General features: G+C 42.6%; 3 protein-coding genes across 3 annotated transcripts; 1 reads left to right on the top strand and 2 right to left on the bottom strand.

Moving 5' to 3' along the window:
- Positions 1 to 757: 757 nt before the first annotated feature.
- On the bottom strand, positions 758 to 9,037 carry psmb5 (proteasome 20S subunit beta 5). The gene is made up of 3 exons (XM_084369283.1): positions 8,781 to 9,037; positions 6,189 to 6,495; positions 758 to 1,443 (listed from the first exon to the last, which is right to left on the bottom strand). Exons 1-3 carry the CDS (start codon positions 9,003 to 9,005, stop codon positions 1,160 to 1,162), a joined length of 816 nt encoding a protein of 271 aa, XP_084225409.1. The 5' UTR covers positions 9,006 to 9,037; the 3' UTR covers positions 758 to 1,159.
- Positions 9,038 to 9,345: 308 nt separating this feature from the next.
- psmb11a (proteasome 20S subunit beta 11a) lies at positions 9,346 to 10,377 on the bottom strand (the record flags this gene model as incomplete). The annotated part of the gene is made up of 1 exon (XM_084368270.1): positions 9,346 to 10,377. The coding sequence occupies one exon, from the start codon at positions 10,375 to 10,377 to the stop codon at positions 9,346 to 9,348; it is 1,032 nt and encodes a 343-aa protein (XP_084224396.1).
- A 1,132-nt stretch (positions 10,378 to 11,509) lies between these two features.
- prmt5 (protein arginine methyltransferase 5) lies at positions 11,510 to 18,507 on the top strand. Its single transcript, XM_084369435.1, has 16 exons — positions 11,510 to 11,734; positions 12,045 to 12,163; positions 12,921 to 13,006; positions 13,216 to 13,350; positions 13,464 to 13,576; positions 13,696 to 13,745; positions 13,855 to 14,018; positions 14,109 to 14,270; positions 14,404 to 14,481; positions 15,745 to 15,803; positions 16,033 to 16,155; positions 16,471 to 16,646; positions 16,844 to 17,047; positions 17,151 to 17,261; positions 17,378 to 17,442; positions 17,558 to 18,507. Exons 1-16 carry the CDS (start codon positions 11,538 to 11,540, stop codon positions 17,708 to 17,710), a joined length of 1,995 nt encoding a protein of 664 aa, XP_084225561.1. The 5' UTR covers positions 11,510 to 11,537; the 3' UTR covers positions 17,711 to 18,507.
- The last annotated feature ends 159 nt before the right edge of the window (positions 18,508 to 18,666 follow it).

The following is an 18,666-nucleotide window of genomic DNA, read 5'->3' as shown; positions in this document are numbered from 1 at the left end:
GCATAGTCACTCTGTCAGTTTCTGCTTCTATTGATGGTGCAGTTACCATCACTTCATTTACCAGGAGCAGCATCACAGACGAGACTCGCTCATTTCCATTTATCGAACTCCCATTTCTATTCCATCTGCTAACTAGTCACCTGTGAAACTAGTTTTTAACCATGACTTTAAAGTGCACTGGCTTCAGATGGCTCCCCCATCCCCTTTACTAGTGTTTATTCCCAACAATAAAAAGCACTGGAGGTGCACACACTGCCAGCGCAGATCCGTTACATTGTAAAACACCATGGCAGGGTGGCACACAACATTGCGCATTGAGAAGCTAAGTGTGTCGAGGAGGAATTAAAGAATAAATTTCCCCTTCCAATTAAAAGGCGTATTTGTGCAACGTGAGCGGAGGAAGGGAGCATTATCAATGAGGGGAAGAAAACACACTGTTACAACTCAGGAGGCACAATTACTGAGGCTTGTGGTATGCAATTAAATAGTGCTATTTAGACAGCGCTACTCCCTGCTAATAAACACAGAACATATAGAGGAGACAAAACAGGCTTCGGATGTACCTCTGAATCCCAACAGCTGGGGGAACAGATGACTGAAAAGTAAACACAAACAGCAGAAAAATGACTCCATCAAAGGAACATGAGGCGACGAGACTATACAGTCGCATAAGGAGTAGATTCTGAGAAATATAACTATTCAAGATGCTGAGACTTGAAGGTAAAATCAGGACTCAGGCAAAATAAACACAACACTGTTGAAAAAAAGAACATCACAGGTTTTATTGAGACAGATGTTTTCCAGGGTATGATCCAAATTAAATGTATGTAGGGCAAGCATCACACTACTCCCACACTGTATTAAAGCATGTTTGAGTCACTGCCCCCCCCCCTCCTCTCTGCAGCCCCCAAATCATACACGGTGCGGGGTGAGTAGAGATCACTGCCATTGTTAAAAATGTACAATATAAAGCTTTAAGCTAGCAACAAGTCAAAAATGGGTCACAGAAGTAATGCAAGTGGAAATCAATCAGTAGCTTAGTCCTTTTTATTCATGTGTCAACCCTACTGACATTTCAGAACATCTCAAACACTGGATACTAGAATAAACTCCTAACTCGTTCCCCGCTTCCTTGTCGCCTATGTGCTCTTCGTTGTCACTATGCCTGATCCTTGTACTGCTGGTGCAGCATGAGCACGTCTTCCTGGGAGACCCTGGTCCAGCCCTCGCTGTGGACGTGGTAAAGGTTGACCTGCCCTCCGCTGTAGGCGTCACGGTATGTGGCCTGGTAGATGGCGCGGCGGCCTAGCTCGCAGGCCTCCTCCACGGACAGGTCTTGCCGCAGGCCACTGTCCATCACGCCATAGGCGTACATGGAGCCTGAACCCACGGCGAACAGATCACCACACACCCGGTTCCCCTCCGAGTCAACGTAGTACAGCCCTGAAGACAAAGGACAAAAGTGAAGGTCAAGAGGGTGGGAAGGAATAGGCACAGTGTAAAGAGAGATGTGTACGATGTGAAAATGTCCTTTGTTCTCGCGACTCAGGTGTTGAGATTTGTCAGGGAAACTGAGATGGTGTACATGTAACACTTCCACACAAACAAACACACAAACTTGTAAGCACACACGCAGCATGTCCTCCAGAGAGAGAATATGAACAGCTGCAACCTCTCCAAGTGAAGTAAGGCTGGCAGATATGAACAGCTGCATCCTCTTCAAGTAAAACGAAGCCGGCCACAGAACCTGCTGACGAGGCGCGGGCCACATCGCTGTCTGCCCAGGGGCCTTGCTCCGGGCCTTATTGATCCCTGCAAACACGCTAAAAATTAACTATCGACCCGCAACCCGAGCTGCACAGGTAACTGCACCTCGCACCTCAAGGAGGACAGAAAAAAAACAACAACAGCGTGCTCACATTCTGTGGACATCAGTCGAGTAAAGCACATTCATAACTTTCCACACAACACACACATGCTTCCACGCAGACATTTCCTTCGCCTTCACACATATGCACCCTTGGATGACACATGGCAGTACACACTCACCCCACACCTAGCAGGTCATACATGTAATCCCACGGGCACTGCAGACCCACAATGCTCTGATGGACCTGTGAGGGACAGTTTGCTCCATAACCACGCTCCGTGGACTAGCATGCGAGACATTTTGTTCCACACCATGACACACTTTCTAGGCCTGATCCCAGAGTGACGTGGAACGGGTGACTTGCGCCAGCCTGTGTGCTCGCCCACAGCTAGCCTGCAGATGGTGAAAAGACACCCTGCAAAAGGCATGTTTTTCCACCGCGCTTCACATAGTGAAACCTGTGAAAATGATATTCACACAGAGAAACGCAGGGACACATGCATACGAAATTGCCTAATATCCACCACCACTATCGCTCATCTGCCACATTAAAAAACACTTCAAAATGCCCCCAGATTGCACATCCTCGCTTGCCGAGTTCCTCAGCTAAACTAGTGACAGTCTATTAGGGATAGAGCACCACTTGCTTTTCTGAAAAAAAAAAAAAATGAAAAAAAGAGCTTACCATTGCTTTCAACTGGCAAATTGCAGCTTCCTCAGCCTGTCGTTAGCTTGCCATGATAATCATCCAGTGCCTGCCTATGCACGGGGGTAATTTGCCATTCTGAGACCTGCCTGTTCCTCTTGAAAACTGTAAGGGACTCGTTAAAACCATAATAGGCAGGGAGCGCGAGTTGTAAAGGCAGCCTCTTGTGTTGAGTAGCACAGTTGACGGAGGTGGATAAGGACTCTTTAGGAGGTCCAAGTTTAGAAGCAGAGCGGCACCACAAAAAACACTTCCCACATCCAATCCATTCCAAACACACCTGGGGTCTTTGTAGAGCCCAATGCGATAACGGCAAACGGTCTCTGCACCTCAAACGCTGACGCAGAAAAGCATGAAGGTGGCTACGAGTGCTCAGAAAACAAAAATAGCGGGGGGTGGGGGGGTGAAATTCATGAGGCCCACTTAAAGCGGAAGCAGGGGCACGCTGCCTGGATGGCGGAGCAGTGCAGCAGTGGCGGCCAAGTGAGGCTCCTTCCACTCCATCGATCAACTGACAGGTGCTTAAGGAGCCTTTTTTAAGCAGCAGCTTGTGTAGCGTTCAGCTGGCTGGAGTGACAGCTTTTAGAGGTAGGTGAGGAGCACGGAGCAATAGATGGGTGGCTGGCATCAAATGGGTCAGCATCTGTCCATCATCTGTCCCTCTCACTAGAATTCACCACTGGATCAGGAGTAAAAAGCGAGCAGCGGTTGAACAGAGAGGGGGGAAAAAAACCATTACATCACTCTCTCGGGAGTGGCTGTAAACTGACTGCCACATGGGTCTCATCTGACGAGGTCTCATAGCGTACACCTACATCACATTTAATCACACAACACTTTACCCTTCATGTCCTTGTAGGAAGCAGCAGAGGGTGCTACGCAGAGTGTGGATGCTTTTCACTGGGGGAAGCAAAGCCACTACAGAATTATCAAGCTTTAAGTATGCACTGATGAAGTGTCATAACATTTAATGGCATTACATAGAGCCATATTTGACAAGCTTCTCGACATGGCTTTTATTTGGCATGCAGCTTAAGACACTCAATCAGGGAAATAAGTGCTCTTGACATGACTGTAGCCGGCTAATGAGCTTCCCACCTAATCGCGATTGATTTAATTTACATGACATTTACCTCTCCATTCAATCACTGGCATTGTGGGGGCCATGGCAAAGCTCCCACACCTATTGAACTTATACAGGGATCATTATTTCCCCAATTGATTGCCCAGGATTTAACACGTGTCATTTACATTTGTTGGCATACCGGCGGGCTGCCATTGTTCAGACAGCCCTCTCTGCTCTCCAGACAAAGCCGGCATCGATCTCGGCGGGTGTACGGGCATTATGCATGCGACCCAATTGTCCGGGGCTGAGACCCAACGTCCATCATCCCGCCGCGCTCTCGCTGGCCCACAGTCCCAGCCTCATCGATTTCCCATTACTGTGTCACTGTGGCGGCCTCTTTAAGCACACCTTCTGTGATGTACGGCCTCACACTGTGTGGCATCCAAAAGCCAAAGCTGGAAGTACAATGAGGGACAGAGCATAATAGAGGCTGCAGCACCATCTAGTGGGGCACTCTGGGAACTACAAGTGTGTTTATACTTGCATGCAAGACCTATATTTCATGGATGACAGGAGAAGATGGAGCGTTTCCTTCCATAATTTAATAATTAAGTGCAGATACTTGATAGCCTATTGTTTCATATCAAGAAAGAATAACTACCGAGCTTAAAATTACAACAAAAAGAGTTTTGCTGCGATTCAGATTTATGTTGAACAGCTAACCACTCCAGGTGAACCTCAGTTTGGGACATAATGAACGCCATCTAAGGATTTGATTGAGTGTAAAATCTCTGTCAGATCTGAGTGGCAAACAAAACTGACATGTGACCTGTGTATTTAAATGAACTACAGATTATTTTGTTTGTTGCCTTAGCTGTAACTCAAAATTCGCATGACAAAAATACATCGCACTGCATACAAAAACCAAACAGAAATCACGTGCAAAGGGTGGGCAACTAATTTGTGCTTTAGTTTTAGTGTGTCACTCAGACCTGCATTACACTGTTTGTTTTTTTAAATCTACAGTATCTGGCTAGCTGGTAATAACAGCGAAATACAATAAACTGACTTTGAATATAAAATGCTGAGAGGTATAACATAAAAACAACATCGACTACAGAAATTTACAGGAGATAACAGCTGAAACCTAAATAGAGTTAAAATATTAATGAATTTTTAATGCAAAGTTTTCAGAATATCTATAAACTTTAATGATATAATTAAAGCTGCAAAGTTTTGTTGAGCAATAAAAAGACAGAAAATTAATTGGCAACTATTTTGAGAACTAATTCATTTGAAGTAACAATGCCAAGCTTCTGATGGTTCCTTTCCAGCTTCTAAAATATGAGTATCTGCTGCTTTTCACTGTTCAAAACAGAATATATTTAGGTTTTGAACTACTGAGTGGATAACACAAGACATTTTAAAATGTTGCCTTGGACTTTTCACTGTTTTGTGATGTTTTATCAGCCAAACAATTAATGGATAAATCGAGAAAAATACATAGATTATTATAGATGAAATTAATCATTAGCTGCATCTAATAGAAAGCACCCTGACAAGTGGTAACATTCCAAATTGACATGGGATGTGCACATCATAGGAGATGAAGGCTCTGCAGAGGGCGATTAAAACTGTCCAGAACATCACTGGCACCCAGCTACAGAGCATCAGTGATATCAGTGAAGTGAGGTTCCTGCACAGAGCTGAAAAAGACAAGACCCACCCCAGCCACAGTCTGTTTAACCTGCTGCCATCTGGGAAGAAATATAGAAGTATATCAGCTGCTGCATCACCAAACTACAGAGCAATTTCATTCCTCAGGCTGTGAGACTCCGTAACTCTTCCACCACACTCCAGCATAAACAATAGTTCATAAAGGAACTACAGCTTGCATTTTGTTGCAATAACCCTTGAATCTCTTATCTGAACTCAGATATTATATCACGTTACAAATCCCACCTAGGGACAACAAATCCTGGACAGATATAAACCAGGCATGCACGAAGTGGACTGTCAGCCAATACGCAGAATTACCTGCTTCCCATGGCCCATAGCTATAAGATAACTGATAATTTCACATTTTCGTGCTTTAAAGGCCCTGATGCAGTAAGCACACATGGATGATTTAATATTCCATAGCTCTATTAAGCTTTGCTGTATTAAAATGTTTTCCCTCCTGTCAAGACAATTATTGAAGATGTATTAGAAATTGTAATCATGTTGCCGTCCACTGAAACTGAAAGCGTCCACGCTGGCAGCAACATGTTTGGCTCTCTAGTCTACACTGTGTGGCTCTACCTGGTTCTTCATCTCTTATGTTCATAGGTGTACTACAAACCAACTTTCATGGTGCATACAGCCGCATAGCAAGCATGCAAGTAATCATATGGCTCCTTACCTCATTAGTAAACCATTATGATCAACTTTGTCAGCAGCTGTAGAGTTTTACTTATAGTAATCAGTAATCTAATGCTGGATGAATAAATAAATAAATAGCAGTAGAAACCAGATGTGTGTGTGTCATATACATCTGTTATATTTACCTGGGCCTCTCTTGTCCCAGCCACACACCATGGTTCCCATGCTGAGTCCCATGCCCTTGTACTGGTACACCATGTTAGCGAGCAGCTTGGAGGCTGCTGCCACTGAGATGCGCTCCTTGTTGCGGAGCTCGTAGATGCGGCACTGACGAGCCAGCAGGCGCTCCCAGAAGCTGCAGTCTGCAGCTCCTCCGGCCATGGTACCCAGCAGGTAGGGGTTGATCTCAATCACCTTCTTCACCGTCTGCGAGGCGATGTAGGAACCCGCTGTGGCCCGAGAGTCCACCGCAACAATGACTCCATGCTGGAACTGAGAGAAACAACAGCAGGGGGAGAACACTTTAGTGAAGGACATTACAGCAGGAGGGAAACAGGTTAACAGAGCAGTCACTGGTGGATCAGGATGTCTATATTTTGTGTTATTATACGTATTATCTCAAAATACATTTAAAAACCTATGTTTAAAAACTAGTTAAACATCTGTAAATAGACACAAATCTGGTGGAGTCACACCTAAAGTGATCAAGTACCATTGACTTATCTTACATTTCTAAGGTTCAGAACCTGAACTGGGAAACTTCAAACCAGTTAGGAATACAGGCTCTTTTTACACAGAAGAGCCACATAGTATAAATGTAAGAATGTGCAGTTTAATCATCTATCAGGCAGAGAAGTGCTGCTGCTCTACAGTTGTCAGAAAGATGTAATATATGTTTCGGCTCTGTCAGAAAGCTGCCGGATAAAAGGGAAGACTTTTGCTCTTCCCTATAAAACCCCTCTATCACTGAACTGACAGTCACAACAGGCGTATAGTGCTCAAGTGAAGACAACAGATTTGGTCAGTCAGAAGGAGATGTCGGCTGGGGAGGTTTTTTCATCGACCAGCCGCCCCCCGCACTCAGGGATTAAGGGATAAAGTTGGCGTTATTTTATATTTTCTTTTTATCAACAAATCCCCTGAAGAGACCAGAACCCACTGCAGGGATGTGGTTCAGTATTTACACTGCTCTGCTCGTCTGGCGCTGTGAGAGGAAAATGCTACATTGGCTGTTTTCACAGTAATGAAAAGATAGGCCGGCCAAATGCAATAGACTGGCTTTTTGATGCATTTTGAATAGTTTTTGGACGAAACGGAATTCAATGGCCCAGAGGGACAAATCACAATTCTATTATTGAATGCATGAATTCATTTTTGGTTATGGTGATGTCATGAAGCCTGTTGGTAATTACAAAATAACCACCTATTCTAAAGTCAAATAAACACATTAGGACCACATTCTCACTTTTGTTTACATTGATTGGTGCTTAATGAGCTCCATCTTTGTTCTCTACTCCTACGGCAGTCAAGGAGCATTTCAACAATAGTGATTTAGTAGTGTTAAAGGCTGATCTAGGTGCTGTATCGTAGGCAACTGGACTCGTTTCAGTTTCTTGAAGACGTTTCACCTCTTGTCCAAGAGGCTTCTTCAGTTTTAACTAACTGGAGAGGAGTAGGCTGGCTTTTACCAAGTTTGACCAATTCTAGGGAAACCAAACGTTCAGAAGTTCTCCATTTAGCGTGTTATGCCTGGTTCTTGAATTTTTGTTTACATAATCAGGAACTCACAGTTGACATTCACCAAAGGAACAACATTTTCATAAAATATGATTACAATATGATTAATTACATAGACAAAATAGGTGTGGAAAACAATCATTCTAATTAAGAATTGGAGAGGCTGCTATAATTTGTATTTAAGATTCTGCAAACAGACTGCCAGGACAAAGCATTACTCAAAACATTAACTTATATTTTAGCCTCTTAGTTCCTCTGGTTTACAGTTAAATTATATTTTAATGGCATGAATAATTTATTTGGGTTGAACAAAAAATTGTTTCCAATACACAATCTGCTGAGAGAAATTAACAATGATGTACAATACATCTTGCCAACTATGTTTCAGTGGCACATTATTCCGAGACACCACGGACATGATATATTTAACTTGAAAAAATTGTGGCAATTCGACAGCTCTATCATATTTGGCTGTTATTCCACAATACAATGAAGAAATGCATTATTAAACTACAAATATTGAAATAATCGATATAAATGTGTTGAGAAATGATTAAACATGCACATAGGCCAATTTAGTTTGTGATTTATCTAATCAAACCAGACTAAAGCCATGTGTGGATGCGGCAGAGGTGCTATTTACAAAACTGTCATCTTTCATGCATATTAGATATTCATGGACTGAACGGGTGCAAATAGAGCCACAGGGCAGAATAGCCACAGCCACCGACACCTACACAGTTATTACAGACATGGCTGTAATGACTGCATATAGATGACCAGCCTATGTCTACAGAGTTTTCTTTAAGTCAGAATTATCTGACAGCATCTGAAGTGGCTAGTGTTATGTGAACGTCTGCAATGAGAAAGCGGTTTGTAGCCATGCTAGCATGCTAACTGTGGGAGACGTAGCGTTACGTTAGCACTAAAGCATAATGTTTACAGTCTTAATGATTTATTAAACGTTTACCTTGACAACTATATTCAACGTTATCGTCTTATTTTGCCAGCTAGCTACAACAAGTCACTCGTATACTTACTTTAAAAGCTAATGTGGTGGTTCCATGCAGGAACTCTATTTTCCTCTCGACGCCGTCCTCGTCCCCGGCACCCAGTGGGTTTTTAACCAAGAAACTGAGACCGTCTCCCGGCGTGGCGTCGAATCCCATACCGCTCTGTTCTGGTCCACATCCATAGGAAAAAGGTTTACAATTGTCAAATGAAAAATCCGCACAATCACTGTTCAACACACTTGCAAGAGCCATCTTTGAAACTGTCTGATGAGCAAGCAACTTCCGCCGTGTGAGGATACGACAATTTATTGAGTCATGGTGGCGAAGAGCACACAGCGCCCCCTGTGTGTGTGGCGGACTGCAACCTTTGTGCCTCTATGTACAAGCACGTAAATAATCTGTGTGAACTGTGACCCAGGCAAACAAAAACATTTACAGGCTTAACAATTTGGTAGGTTGCTGGAATACATCAGTTGTGACTTAAAGATTTATTAACTAGTTGACAAAAGCAGGTTAACTCTGAATAACTTGGTTTAATGTAGTATCTGACTATTTCTAACCCTTGGCCCCTAGAAACCCCCCAAATTTTGCCTCATTGTGAAGCATCTAATTCAGTCAGTCTTTTCCTTTCCTCAACCCTCTTTGCCCTCCTTTCCATGTCTCTATAATATTCCTCTTTCAGGTCCTCTCTCTTTCTTTGGCTCCATCCCTGGGCTGTGATGTGGAAGAGGTCCACATTATTTCCTGAGTAGGCATCCCTGTGAGTAGCTCTGAACACTGCTTCTCTTGCCAAGGAGACGGCCTCATCTTTACTAAGAGTCCACCTTAGCTCTCGATCCAGGACTCCATAAGCATAAGGAGAGCCTGAGCCCACAGAAAAGACGTCACCTTGCAGTCGGGCTCCATCGCTGCACACATATATCAGCTTTGGGCCGCTGTTAGGAGATACAGAATGTGCAATTGCAGTAGCATCTTGGCTGAATGAGTCCTCTGACCTCTGGACACAGTCAGTGTTGTCTGCTTCTTTATCCCAGCCACACAGTGTTAGAGCCACACACACTTCAGTCCCTTTAAAAGGGTGCAGCATAAATGAGAGGAGCTTGGCAGTGCCACGGATTGAAAGGCGACGTCTGTGCCGCAGTTGGTAGAGTCTGATCTCTCTGGCCAGAATTCTCTCCCACAGCATACAGTCCGCACCGCTACCAGAGGAGGTGACTACTAAATGGGAGTGAAGTGGGGTAATCTTATGAACAGCTGGGCAGGCAACAAGCCCCCCAGCACTGGCTCGTGTGTCTGCAGCTGCAATGACCCCACCTTGGAAGATGAAACCTAAGGTCGTTGTTCCATGGGACAGAGGAAAAGGCCTGCGGACCGTCACTGAATGGTTGGCTAAGGGAACGGGAAATGAAGGTCTGTGGTTAAAGGTGGTGGAGTATGGCAAAGCTGGTATCAAGAAATGCAGCGGGGTCCCATTGTTTCCAACAGATTTCTCTTGTCTCCTCAATCCAAAGTTGTAATAGTCAGTTGTATGATAAGATGTGTCAGTATCTTCAAAATACGAGGCAGGAAACCACTTGCGATTAAAAGGTGTCTCTCCAAAGCCACAAATATCCTCCAGAGCCATAATGGTGTAAGTGAAGCAGATTCCTTGATCAGTATATCAGAGAATGGCAAGTAAAAAGAAATCTCAAAGACAGAGCTGATCTGTTGGAAAACTGATCAAACATACTAAAAAGCCTTATAAATCCCACTATGGTTTGTATTGCTGACTGCTTCCATCAACTCTTATTCTCTCACTGACTGTCTGGTCTGAAAGGCAGACTTTTTACCCTTTTATATCCTCCCCAAAATGACGCCTTGCAAAAACACACATAGGCTTGTGTCCAAAAGCCTGTGAGTTAGCATAAGTGATATTTTATCCTTCCTGCTGTGAAAGTAATATCAACAGAAGCCACTTTCTGCAAACTTTACATGCTTGCGGAGTGTCCGAGTCATCTTGCTAGCTGTGTGCAAGTTCATACATATCTTTGACATCATTTTCAGTTTGTTGTTAGAGGTAAGCTACAGCAATATTTTACATACTGCAGCTGTGTCTAAAATATGCCCCAGAGGCACAGTACAACAGTGGTTATAGCACTTTTTCACATTAATGTAAACTTATACAAATTAGACCATGGACCACCCTTTTTATAAGCTTTTGTCCCAGGGTCCCCATCTCATAAGACTTGTCTTCAGATTTTGTATTAGAGAAAGTGTAAAGGACCCATTATCAAAAAAGTCATGTATTCTGTCATGGTATTACTTATGTATGGAATTATAGTGAAAATAAAGTATTCCCCCTTTTGCTGTTGACCCGTGACACCTCTGCAAGGCCCCTGGGGGCCCCCATACCTCACATTAAGAACCACTGAACCAATACTATAACAAAATTAGGGATAGAAAAACTGAAGTATTAATTAATCTGATGGAATACCAATCACATTTAGCCTTTTTTTCTGCTGATAGGATCTATTTGTATGACTGTGACTTTAATTAATTTTAATACAAAAACTATTGTATTAAAATTACGATTATATTATATGTCATAGTATACATATAAACATCATAAACGTTTTTTGCGAAACATTTTTAAAGAGAGATATCAAATGATGACATGAAAACATCAACTGTTAAGTTCAACAATCATAAACTAAGGACCATAGATAGACAGTTATCGCGGTAATTTGGAGACATGCAACAGGAATACTTGCGAAGCCATTTTGGGTCTAAATCATCCGCTACCCAATGAGAAACACGTCCTTGAAGATCCAAGATGGCGTCAGTTTCCTCCTAAGCCAGAGCGACGAGACGGTCCCAGTTCGATCCATTCAGTCGGCTAAAATCATGGCGTCCGCCAGTACGGGGAGCAGAGTGTCCTGCGGGAGAGATTTGAATTGTGTGCCAGAGATAGCCGACACGTTAGCTGCGGTCGCCAAACTTGGGTAAGGAGAGTGTTGCCTTCCGCAAGTTATGTTTTAGTGCAATTGAGTTTACTTGAGGGACGCGCTGGTTTGCTAGCATAATGTCGGTGCGTGATGCTTGCTAAGCTAGCCGGTGAATTACCAGCACGTGCCCAATCACAACGATGTTTGACACTGGTGTCCAGTGTTTGTTGTACTCCTGTAGGCTGTTGTGTTGAAATGTGTGAGCTGGCCGGACAATAGTGACGTAAATATGTGTCCGTTTCACCTCTGCTTGACATTATAAATCATGTGGATTTTTAAATGATGTGCTTTCTTTCTCCGGTGCCAGGTTTGACTTCCTCTGCATGCCCCTGTTCCACTCGAGGTTCACGAGAGAGTTTGAGTTGGAGCCCGCTAAAACCCGAACCGGTGCCCATACCCGGTCAGACCTGCTGCTGTGTGGAAGAGGTTCGTCTTTGTACCCTCTCAAGTTATCATGTCAGATCTTCATAGACACTAAATTACTGTGTTCCGTCTTTAAATCAGACAACTGTACCCCTGTATGCTAGACCAGGCCTCCTGTGACATGGTAGATGGATGGGTGATCAAATGTAAACCAATTCTTCATTTTATATTCTTTGTTATTCTCAGACTTAATTCAATTATTTTGATTTGGTTTACTGACGACAATTAAATATACACTACTCAAAATTAGTTAGGGATATGGGTGCATATATGCATGTGCATGGATATGCAATAAAAGTCAAAAAGTAAAAATTCAGATAAGTCACAGCGTAAATAATCAAGTGAAGCACTAGAGTATCCCTAAGTAGTGTTTGTAAAACGTAGTGCAAGACATCAGACTATTGTTGGAAACAGAAGGTAAGGTCTGGACTTTCTTGGTGTTTACACATTCCGTCTACATTTATCTAGGTTGTCACAGGTGGCAAATGTATGACATTTAGTATACAAGGAAATAGATTGGGTATAAAGTATTACAGACACTCTTAAAATAAATCACATCATGAAATGACATTTTAAATGTATTGAAAAGTAATAATTCTAGTTAACTGTTTGTTATTCATGTGCTGTTTGATTACTTTTGGCAAACTGGAGCCAGTGAGATAAATGGATGTTCTCATTGACAAGAGACTCGAGGGACTGAAAAGAAATGCTAATATGTCAATTGATGCATTTTCTGAACTATCCATTATGCTTGGTCTAGACTGGAATACACTTATTGTTGGGAAGCTCTCGCCATGGATCAACGCAGATGCAGAAATCCAGACAGAACGCAGAAACTCAGAGGCTGTAAGTTGCTCACTTTGGACAGTTCTATGATGTTCACTATCTTTGAGGCTGTCAGGGATGTTGTTGCTGGAAAGGGTTCTTAAAGCTCCAAGATTTTGAGGCATGAGTGAACTAATCTTTTCCAGTCTTTCCTATCTACCCTTCTGGATCTGCCTTTTTGTGTCATCCCCCATGCTCTTAAAATTCTTTTTTCCTGTGCTTCTCTCCAGGCTCTGGCACAGGAGTTAAACTTCTCAGCCTACTTGGGTCTGCCTGTCTTCATGATCCCTCTGAAGGGCCCTTGTAACGCCAATCTAGCCCGCGTGCTGCTAAATCATATCCACACTGGACACCACACCTCAAATGTAAGACACGTAGCATTGACGAACTAAGCATGCACATGTGGATTGCTTTTTATATTGCATAAAACAGCTGAAATCACCAGCTAACTGCCGTTTTCCTCTCGGATGTGATTTAGTTCTGGATACGTGTCCCGCTGTTGGCTTCAGAGGACATGCGGGAAGATCTGATTGAGAATGAACCAATCACCTGCAATGATGACACAAACGTTGATGAGAAGACCTGGAGCTGGTTAGTGTCACTCCATTCCACTTCCTTGGCATTCAAGTGCTGTCTGCATGCTAAAACAGTTGTCATTGATTTCCTTTAAAATCGAGACTCTTTTTGTTTACTTGCCTCTGCTCTTTTAGGTGGCACTCATTTAGAACCCTTTGTGATTACAACAAGAGGATCTGTCTTGGTGAGAAAGCACACTGTGAAGCATGAGCCTGGAGCAAAGTCAGTGCATTAAAAAATAATTATGGTTGTGTCTGCTACTAAAAATGTACCTTTTTTTCGTGTCCCTGAAGCTATTGAAGTCGGAGCAGACATGCCTTCAGACGCTGTGATCGATAAGTGGCTCGGGGAACCAATCAAAGCAGCCATACTTCCCACCAGCATCTTCCTGACTAATAAGAAGGGCTTCCCTGTTTTGTCAAAAGCCCATCAGCGTATAATCTTCTCTCTCTTCAAGGTATAATCAACAGATTCAACTGAAATGAATCACCAGACAAATGTGTAAGCGTTGTTTTAATAAAAAAAAACCTCCTTTCTCTTTTCTTAGTTGGAGGCCCAGTTCATCTTCACAGGAACCAGTCGCCACACTGAGAAGGACTTCCGATCCTACCTGCAGTACCTGGAATACCTCAACCAGAACCGGCCCGCGCCCAATGCTTACGAGCTCTTCGCCAAGGGCTATGAAGACTACCTGCAGTCTCCCCTGCAGGTAAGGAAGTGCTTCTTTGTGCTCATATATTTAAAATATATCTTTCTTGTGTGCGTTTTTCTTTTTTATCTTTTGTGCTTTTACCTGTTTAATAATGACAACTTTGTTTTTTTCCCCCCTTCCTCCCTTTTAGCCACTCATGGATAACCTCGAGTCTCAGACATATGAAGTGTTTGAAAAGGATCCTATTAAATATTCACAGTACCAACAGGTAAGACAGCCGTGACGGCACCTGTTAAAACATTTCAGAGTACTGGAACACAATAGAGCATAAAGTGATCACAGTTTCATGTGCTAATTTTTACCCAGAACCCCAAATTCCCACTGAGGGGACATCAACATTTTTAGACCTTGTAGTGAACCCTTGTCCCAAGAAGTGTTGATGCCAAACTATGCTACATCCAACCTGCTCCGATTTCTAATGAGCTATAGGTTTATGAACATTTTGTGTAAAGCTATGTGAATTGGCTATTTGACGCTGGATGTAGTTGTCCATCTCACAAACGGATAGCCTTTCATTTCAATAAATTGTCAGTGTATACTGGCTCATAAAATGGGTGTTGGAGCTATTCATTGTTTTGTAATATCATTTCAGTATTTATTTATTTATTTTTTGTAATGTTTTGATGAGTAAAAGTTAGTTAATTAGTTTGATTACAATATTAGTAGCATTGTTTTTGTGATTTTGAATATTTGATTAGGCTTTTGTTTTGAAGGCACTGGCACAGGTGTATCTATATGTATGACTAGGCAGGTGGTGGGAGGCAGGCACTGGGAAGGGTTTATGGTTTTTTACCAGGGTGACAGGGCAAGACAGACGCAGAAGCCATTGTCAATTGTTTGCCACTCAAATGGAAAAATAAACCGCAAAACCGTACCCAAATGACTGGAAAATTGCTTTGTCACCAGTCACCACCCTACGTAAGATTCACTCTTTAAGTGCCTCAGTGGCCATTTGACTTTGATTTTGTTATCAACATGGACATTATTATTTAGGACAAATCCGCCACAACAATGGGTCTTATTTATCTTTTGTACAAAGTGACCCAAAAACCCTAAAGATAGCCATCCTGATCACACACACATTCTACTTGTTGTGAATATGGAGGCAGCATCTACAACCAACATTTAGACTTTAGATCACACTGTGGGCATGTAAATCTTTAAATTTTACTAATTTAATAGTCTACTGATAAGTCCTAATTTATAGAAGACAAATTGGTTTGATAGCATTACTTTTGACTAAAACATAGATGCTAATGTAGCTATTCTCACAATCATCTTTTAAAATATTTAATTTGCTGTCCAACAGATATTTTTGTTACTGAAGGGAGAACTCATACAAAAAGAGCAGATTGTCACTTGCACACCACTGACATGTCTCTTAATGCAGAATCATGTACAAGTTGTGATTAGTCTGTATGAGTTTAACACACAACATATTGATAGTTGTGCTTTGTCTCTGTGTCTACAGGCTGTATATAAATGTCTACTTGACAGAGTTCCAGAAGAGCAGAAGGACACAAATGTTCAGTGAGTATTTGTACCAAAATCTGTGTACAAACAATGTAAAATTGAGTTTCAATTCAGAAACGGCTGTGGTATTAACATTTTGCAACTAACAACCTCCTTCCCTGAAAGATCTCAAATAATACCTTACTACTAGAACAGGGTAATCTATTTGAGAGAAAGTAATGACAGTGTTATGATTGGTTAGGGATTGTAGCAACCTTTTAAAAACGATTTTCTGTCTTTGTCACAGGGTGCTCATGGTGTTGGGAGCAGGTAGAGGTCCACTGGTCAACGCATCCCTACGAGCTGCCAGGCAGGCAGACAGGAAGCTGAAGGTGTACGCTGTGGAGAAAAATCCCAATGCTGTAATCACGTAAGTGCAGTACTACTATTAAAGCCGATGCTCTTGTCTATGCTGGCAAAATATTCACAGGATTGCGTTTGCAGTTAACTTTGTTTATTGCTCATACCAGTATAAGTCCTGTTACATCGGATCATGAGTAAGCAAAGTTGAGGTTGAGAAGTTTCAAGCCTGTCTGATAAATGCATCCTGGTGTGATCAGATAATGAAAGTGTTGGTAAAAAGTCATATATTTGTAGTATGTCGATGGCTCTTTAGTTAGCCGACATGGCGAATGATGTTAATGATGCCATGCACAAACATTTTAACTGGTTCATACTTGTTCAGGCTGGAGAACTGGCGCTTTGAGGAGTGGGGGGATCAGGTGACAGTGGTGTCATGTGACATGCGAGAGTGGGCAGCACCTGAGAAGGCCGACATCATCGTCAGCGAGCTGCTTGGATCATTTGGTGACAATGAACTTTCACCTGAGTGCTTAGATGGAGCGCAGCACTTTCTCAAAGGTGCGTCACTGTTGTGATTTACGTACAACTACATATGCTGTAGCTGCAGAGTCAATGAATGCAGAGCACCCTAGTTTTGTTTTTTTTGCCACATCAAACTTATGAAAAGCATTTATCAGCCTCAGTTAACTTTCATGCTTCCTTGCATCTCCAATCACTTTCTCTTTTTTACTTTTTTCTCGTCTCGTCACTCTCAGATGATGGAGTGAGCATCCCCTGTTCCTACACGTCCTTCCTGGCTCCTCTGTCCTCCTCAAAGCTTTACAACGAAGTAAGGGGGTGCCGGGAACGTGACAAGGATCCAGAGTGCCATTTTGAGACGCCCTACGTGGTGCGCCTCCATAACTTCCACCAGTTGGCTGAACCCAAACCGTGCTTCACCTTCACACATCCTACAAAAGGTAGACAAACATACTAAACTCAGTATCTGCCAAGAAACAAGCGCACTACACATGTCAACAGAATGTTTTGAAATAGTTGATCACCATTTCTTTCTTCTTTCAGATATGAACAATAACCGGTATCAGTGCCTGAAATTCACAGTGGGTTGTAACTCTGTCCTCCATGGGTTTGCTGGCTATTTTGAGACCACACTGTACAAAGATGTCACACTCAGTAAGTTATCTTTATAAAGAGGAAGTCCCGTTGTGCTAAAATTAGATCTATATATTAATGATTATGATAATTAATGATAATATTAATTATGTATTGTGTGTGTGTGTGTGTGGCAGGTATAAAACCAGAAACACATTCACCAGGAATGTTCTCCTGGTTCCCCATCCTCTTCCCCCTCAAAGTAAGTTAGACAGTCGGTACTCAATAAAATTCCTTTGGTCATGTAAATGTAACAATATACATTATTGCAATCACATATTAATCCTGTAATCTCCCTCAATTTCTTCTTTCAATAGCAACCCATCTCCATATCTCGTGATGATGATGTCACAGTGCGATTCTGGCGCTGCAACAACGGGAAGAAGGTGTGGTATGAATGGGCTGTGACCGAGCCTGCTTGCTCTGCCATCCACAATCCGGCAGGACGCTCCTACACCATCGGCCTGTGAAGATGTCACACCCGTCAGCAGGCACAAACACACACATGTTTCTGTAAAACTCGGTGATGGTTAAAGTGGTGGAGGTGGCCTGGCTCCTTTTTTATATACATGGTTAAAACCTGGACTTGTGGTGCAAAACCCCTAAAGTGCCCTCTGGCTTTCAAACTGACCAGTGATAGGCACTCTTGAGCCGGCAATGGAAAAGTTGATTGGATACACCAGATTTTACAGCCTGCGTTCCTTTTGAAGTCTGTTGCAGCAGGCATGGACTATCACCTGCACACAAAGTGTATTGTTGCTGTGAGATTGGCTTGTTCAGATTAGGTCAAACACCTCTCCACTGGTTTATTTTTTAACCGTCTCTTGTCCCCCCTCTCCCCCCCCTGTTCTGAACAGACATACACAATCAATCCAACCAGACCTTTGCCTTATCAAACACACATTCCATACTGATACTTACATAAGGTTGCAAATATGTTTTTCCTAAAATGGCGAGGAAATGTCGTGTTTATTCATCCAATTAGATCGAACAAACGTTCTTGATGTCAAATTCAAGAGGTTTAGGGTTAGGGACTGGATTGGGCTTTAAAGGGTTCGCTGTGATTGGATGATTCCATTGCTGTCCTAGGAAAAAAACAGATTGCACAAGGGATGCACTATTCCGGTCACATACCACACTGTTTGGGGGGCTTCCTCTTCATACCTTTATTTTGTTTCTGTATGTTTGAACCAAGTCAATAAAGACGACACTATTGTCCTCCAAATACTCTGTTCAATATATAAATGCTTTGTTTGGTACCACCATACTCAGTTTTGTGTTGATTTTAGAATAATAGAAGGAGGCGTGTTTTAAGTTTTTCTTTAAATGAAATGGCAGCTGATTCTATAAGGATGTGAGTTGTCCAGTAGATGTCACCCTTAGATGACCATCTGCTGGCCACAAGTAAGCAATACTGGTAGTGTTC

Source organism: Pagrus pagrus (assembly GCF_965226575.1).
Source record: "Pagrus pagrus genome assembly, chromosome: 12".
NCBI lineage: Eukaryota > Metazoa > Chordata > Actinopteri > Spariformes > Sparidae > Pagrus > Pagrus pagrus.
This window is presented reverse-complemented; position numbering and strand designations above follow the sequence as displayed.

What these genes read in the sequence shown, in the direction of transcription:
- psmb5 (XM_084369283.1), bottom strand. Translation starts at nt 9,005, where the DNA reads ATGGCTCTTGCAAGTGTGTTGAACAGTGATTGTGCGGATTTTTCATTT. An exon ending in CCACCACATTAGCTTTTAAA is followed by an intron (nt 6,496 to 8,780) that starts GTAAGTATACGA and finishes TGTTTCTCTCAG; the next exon opens with TTCCAGCATGGAGTCATTGT. An exon ending in CTGGGACAAGAGAGGCCCAG is followed by an intron (nt 1,444 to 6,188) that starts GTAAATATAACA and finishes CTTTGTCTTCAG; the next exon opens with GGCTGTACTACGTTGACTCG.
- prmt5 (XM_084369435.1), top strand. Translation starts at nt 11,538, where the DNA reads ATGAGAAACACGTCCTTGAAGATCCAAGATGGCGTCAGTTTCCTCCTA. An exon ending in CCTGCTGCTGTGTGGAAGAG is followed by an intron (nt 12,164 to 12,920) that starts GTTCGTCTTTGT and finishes TGCTTGGTCTAG; the next exon opens with ACTGGAATACACTTATTGTT. An exon ending in CAGAAGGACACAAATGTTCA is followed by an intron (nt 15,804 to 16,032) that starts GTGAGTATTTGT and finishes TCTTTGTCACAG; the next exon opens with GGTGCTCATGGTGTTGGGAG.